Source organism: Gastrolobium bilobum, unplaced genomic scaffold (assembly GCF_033153095.1).
Source record: "Gastrolobium bilobum isolate Gb01-03AN ecotype WA unplaced genomic scaffold, APGP_CSIRO_Gbil_v1 utg1827, whole genome shotgun sequence".
Classification (NCBI taxonomy): domain Eukaryota; kingdom Viridiplantae; phylum Streptophyta; class Magnoliopsida; order Fabales; family Fabaceae; genus Gastrolobium; species Gastrolobium bilobum.
Window position 1 is genome coordinate 365224 of NW_026898477.1, and position 5777 is coordinate 371000.

Sequence of the window (5777 nt, forward strand, 5' to 3'; positions counted from 1 at the left end):
CTCAATAGTTCGGATCAATCAAAATCATACAACTACTGAGAAGAGAGAAAAGAGAAGAAATAAAAAATGATTTTTTGTCTAAGTGTCACCTCTTGAATAAAAGGACCACATGGGATCTGGAGCATCAAATTTTTTTTCCTTGTAGTAGTTCCAGAAGCTGTCACCACCACCTGTTACAGAAATTCTAACATTTTGGATAACCATATATATTGTGTGTAACTTGTAGCATCAAAAATTTGTTGCCAATATTTCCAAAAAAAAAAAAAAAAAGTTGTTGCCATCATTTGTGGGTTAATTTTCCAAAGAAATTGTAACTCTTTCAAAAAAACCTTAATCAAGAACAAAGACCAGTACTTCCAAAAATGTAAAATAAAAGATAGAAACCAAGAAACACATGTTAAGGAAGGAAGGACATGTTTTTTCTTTGTTTTTGGTCTAACTTACTAAGTCCGCCTTTAAGCTTACTCAACTAACTCTATCTACCAACAATTTAACACATTTTACATTAAGAGTGTGAATGAAACAAATTGATTATAGCGCAACAGAACTTCTAGATGGCAGCTTAACGATTAATTTATTTCTATATTGAAGTGCACGGCACTGGTATTTGGAAATTTCCGTCTAGACTTTATGACAAGGAGAATGAAAAATTAATCCAACATATTGAATGTACATGCATGTGTCTGTGTGTGTATATATACATATATATATACATTAATTATATATAGTAAATTCAAAGGACATGCTTTTTGGGGTATTTCCTATAATGAACTAGGTAAAGTTTTAATTAACTATTACCTTACCAGAGTTAAAAACTTCACTAAAAATCCAGTAAAAAGGGACCAACACCAAATTAAGTCCATAAAACACAAAGGAAGAGTCACGCATCCATTAGTTCACTAGTTAAACAATTACGTATATTTGTATATATAAGTAAATTAAGGACTAAGCATACTTGTAATATATAGAAGCAAACACCCTTCATTACTTCATTGGTTCAATTGGCTTAATTTGTTAATGTCTTGAAGTCTTGCAGTGAATGCGTAACACTGTTAAACATATTTAGAGGAAGGGAAACGGCTTGGTTTCCATATTATGCATACATTTTTTTTTCTCTGACTCAGAATATCATGAATTCTAATTATGACCAAGAAATGAACAATTTTTCATACAGTATGATAAACAAAAAGTGAAAAGAAAAAAAAAATATTTAAAATGGAGACAACAGATTAAAAAAACACATCTACCTATGTTACACCCCCAAAAGTTTAATTTAGCAGTACTCAAAAGAGCTCAATACAAATAATCAACCAAAGCAGTTGGCTTTCCAATCTTCAAAAACTCCAAATCATTCTCCAAGGGTGTCAAATTCAAATCAAGAACCAAAACTCTCTTGTTACCAGCTTTAAAATCAAGCCTGTTTGGTGATGAATCAAGAGTGCTACCACCACTGCCACTACCACTACTACTACTCATAGTCATAGAATTCCTCATGTTTCCATTGGAATTTGCAGCAGCTCTGTGCCTCCTCATGTGGCCACCTAAGGCTTGTCCTATTGCAAATTCCAACCCACAAATGGAACACTCATGTGTTTTAGGCTTTGGGGGTGAACCATTAAGCAATTGTCCATTCATGTCTCCATCTCCAGCCATCAACCTTGGCTTCTTGTGGCTAGCCCTGTGGCCACCAAGTGCCTGAAATGAAGGGAATTGCCTGTTACATGTCTTGCACTCAAACACACGGTTGTTGTTATTATTACAAGAGCTTGAATACATGGCCTCAAATTCACCTCCACGAGAAAGCAGCATCAAACAATTTGCCATGTTCATGCTATCAACCTCTCTTTCTCTCTTCATCATGACAAAACTTGAAATATTGGGTTGGTGATGGTTAATTTTGAAGGTATGGAAAATGGATGTGTGAAAGTATGAAAAGAAAATAAAGTGTGTGGTTGAATGGAATTCTCTTGGAGAGTCAGAAAGGTGTGGTATTTATAAGCTTCTTATGGTTTGATATAGCTTGAGAGTGTTGGACACTTCAGATAGTTGACATTTTATGACATGAATGTTGCCACACATTGTTATTATTGTGACTTTGATTACTTGTAAAATAAGCCTTGTGTGACTGATGCAGCAATTAAAAACTATTAATTTGATGCATTGAACTAATTTTAGGAGTTGTTTGGTGTGAAAGGTGCTGGCTGCTGCTACGTGAGCATGACAGTTTTGCTGAGCCTAACAAGTAACAAGGCCTAGTTAGTATTGGGGACCGGCACTACTATTATCTAGAACTGTGTTAATATTGTTCAAATCTTGATGGAAAGTTCCTAGTCAATTATAGGATGTGTTCTTTTGCTGATAGAAATAGAATGGTATGAAAAAAGGAAACAACAGAGGATCTGAGTTGGAAGCAATGGTTCAGAATAATCATACTAACATGTGAAGCTGACTTCCAAACATCTAGAAATCATGCTGTAAAATTCAAATGAAAATGAAATAAAATAAAAAATTTCTGTTATAAAAGAAGAAAAGTATGAGGACAAATTTGTCTGATCTTTGAATCATTTTTTTTAAAGTAATTTTCCATAATAAAATAAAAGAAGAAAAAAAAAATTATTCTCCAAAAAAGAAGAAGAAGAAGAAGAATTTGTCTGATCTTTGAATCATTGTTTTAAAGTAATTTTCCAAAATTGAAAATGTTTTTTTTGTTTTGTTTTCTGGTAGCTAGGAGTTAAAATGAGAAAAAATATTACCCTTGATTTAGTTCTTATTTTCGTTATAACTGTTATTCCATTTTCTATTCTTCTACCCTTTATTTATTTATTTATTATTATTATTATTATTATTATTATTATTATTATTTTCTTAATTTATTGGGGACTTAATATTGTTATAATTATTGAATGTAGTGAGTAAAAGATGTGAACTCTTCTGCAAAATTTCAATTTGAAGACTTTTATTGTTTACTTTATCAAAAAAAAAATTAATTATTCTGATAATATTGTGTCGACTAAATTACTTCATTAATCTTTTTTTTCATATTTTATATGTAAAATTTAGAGGCTTTTTGACCCTTTTATCCTACATCAATTAATTAATAATCATTTTGCCCCTTATTCAAAACTATCTACCAATCTTCCTCTCTTTAATCGATTAACTTGAAGATTTAATCGATCAAATCTTCAAGTTAATCGATTAAATCTCCCAACAGACAACAAAGGTCAAATCTCCTCCATAAACAAAAGCAGATTCCATACATATGAAGCAAATCAACAAGCATAGATAACCAAACAAACAAAGAAACCAACAAAAGAAAAATGATTCTTGAAAACTGGATTGATTTACATGAACTGATTTTGTTACTTTCCTTTTGATATAGTATGCCAACCTATTAGGTTTTAGAATATGATAAGCAAATGCAAACAATGTTAATGGTCTTGGCTCCATTTTTACCTCTCACATGAAAACCTTGCTTATTACATGAAAAACGGCGCGAAGTGATCCTATTGTCAACCTCGGAACGATGACAGCGATCAAGGCGAACAACGAACCCTTTCCGTCTTGCATATTCATCATAAAAATACTTAGCAGAATCTTCAATCAGTTTTCTGTGTATTGGAAGTTATTTGAATTTTGAATTTTGAATTTAATGTAATAGGAGTTGATTGCGATTTGTATTTAATAGGAGCTGATTGCGTTTTGTATTTAATAGGAGCTGATTGCGTTTTGTATTTAATAAGAGATGATTGCATTTTGTATTTAATAGGACGCAATTAAACACAAATCACAATCAACTCCTATTACATTAAATTCAAAATTCAAATAACCTCCAATACCGTGTTTGTCTCATTCAATCAATGTTTTCACGCTCATTTGAGATATTTAATCGATTAAATATAAGTTTTAGTCGATTAAATCAATTAAGAGGGATATTTAGTCGATTAAGAGAGAGATTTAATCGATTAAATCTTCAAGTCAACCATTTTTTTTTTAGTTTTGACCATTTAATCGATTAAATCTTCAAGTTAATCGATTAAAAAGGGACAAATTGATAGATAATTTTGAATAAAAAACAAAATAATTATTAATTAATTAACGAAGGATAAAAAGGTAAAAAAACCAAAATTTACATCAAATTTTCAAATTATCAGAACACAATTCTAGAACAGTCTAGCATTTTTAGGATATATTTTGTGTTCCACGGTTAAATCGAGAAAAGTAGTATATGTGAAATTTTAAAAATAAAAAATAAAAAAATTAAAGATAAGTGTTACGTAAACAGCAAGAAATGGGAAGAGAGTTTGTGTCAGTTGTGTGTGTACACATTCTCTAATTCTGCTGATTACGTGATTCGCATCGCATTTGTTACTACTTGAATAGACCAATTGTATACATTGTGATAGGTCTGACGTGGACCACAAGTCAATGGGCCATACGCATCCTAATCCATTAGGTGCTTTGGATTTGGATCAAAATTGTTCGATTTTAGGTCCCTAACTTCCAACTAAATTGATTGACCATTTTGTACGTTATCTGGCAGGCACCTTCAAAGGTACACACAATTTCTGTGAAATTAACAACACTTTTTTTTAGCCTTCTCTTTTTCTGTCAATTTCTGTGAAAGAACTTTTCTATTCTTCAATTTGCAACTGTCTGTATTCTGTATTTTTTTTTAAATAAGAATAAAAGATTATGCTTATATTTTTTTATTCCCATTCTATTTACTTTTATACATATATTTAGATCATAATTTCAATAGATATTTCTATACATACATTTAGAGGTTGTTTGTTTCACCTTTTAGAAAAAGTAACTTTTATTACTTTCTTATATTAAAAGTACTTTTTACAAAAGTTAAAGCTATTTATATTTTTAAAAAAATATTTAGTTTTTGAAAAAAATATTTGACTTTTGACTCCTGCTTTTCTTAGAAGTTAAAATCTTTAGCTTATGAAAAAAAGTAAGTTTTTGACTTTTTTAGTACTTCTCCTTTTTCTAAAAGTAAATATCCAAACGAACTAAAAACGAAAAGTGCTTTTTTTCTTGAAAAAAAGCAGCTTTTGAAGGAAAAAAAAACTCATCCAAACGGGCCCTTAGTTCATAATCTCAATTGATCTTCATATTTTATTTCTCCTCCTACAATTGGTTAAGATTGCGATCCAATGGTATGGATAGAAGTAGGTAGAGTAGATATACAAAAAAGTATGCAAAATATCTCATCCTTGTCAAAATATATTAAAAATGTTGAATTATATAATTAGGAATATGATGTTATGTTTACATTCTCTTATACTTTTTCTACTTATTCTTTTCCAATATTATTATATCAGAATCTCAAAAGAAGAGAAAAATGACAAAAGTCATATGTTAAAGATGAGTAAATAAAGTAGATATATAAAAAAGTATGTATTATAACTAATAGTCCCATCTCATTATCAAATGAATTTCTTCTAAACGATTGTTATGTGAAATGTAGTGAGGGTTAAGACACGTTACTCTATGCTCTAGCCAAATCAAAACATATCACGTAACACAAAAGTTGAATTTGTTGAAAGAGATAGTTAATTACTAGTACTTAGGTTGGATTTGACTGGGTTTAGCCTAAATTCGGTTTGAAATGTTGATTACGTCAATTTTTTTTTTATTGATAGTGATGAAATATCCAACCTAATATTTAGAAAAAAAAAACGTATAATTTTAAATATTTTATATAACTAGATTATAAAATTTTATTAGTAAAAAATTAAAAGTAATTGGTGTTTTGTGATACGTATCTT

General features: G+C 29.9%; 1 protein-coding gene across 1 annotated transcript; it reads right to left on the reverse strand.

Moving 5' to 3' along the window:
• Positions 1-1150: 1150 nt before the first annotated feature.
• Positions 1151-1952, reverse strand: LOC133316651 (zinc finger protein ZAT11-like). The gene has a single exon (XM_061518433.1). It carries the CDS (start codon positions 1858-1860, stop codon positions 1294-1296), a length of 567 nt encoding a protein of 188 aa, XP_061374417.1. The 5' UTR covers positions 1861-1952; the 3' UTR covers positions 1151-1293.
• Positions 1953-5777: the final 3825 nt, after the last annotated feature.

Coding starts and splice junctions, on each gene's coding strand:
- LOC133316651 (XM_061518433.1), bottom strand. CDS start 1,860: ATGATGAAGAGAGAAAGAGAGGTTGATAGCATGAACATGGCAAATTGT.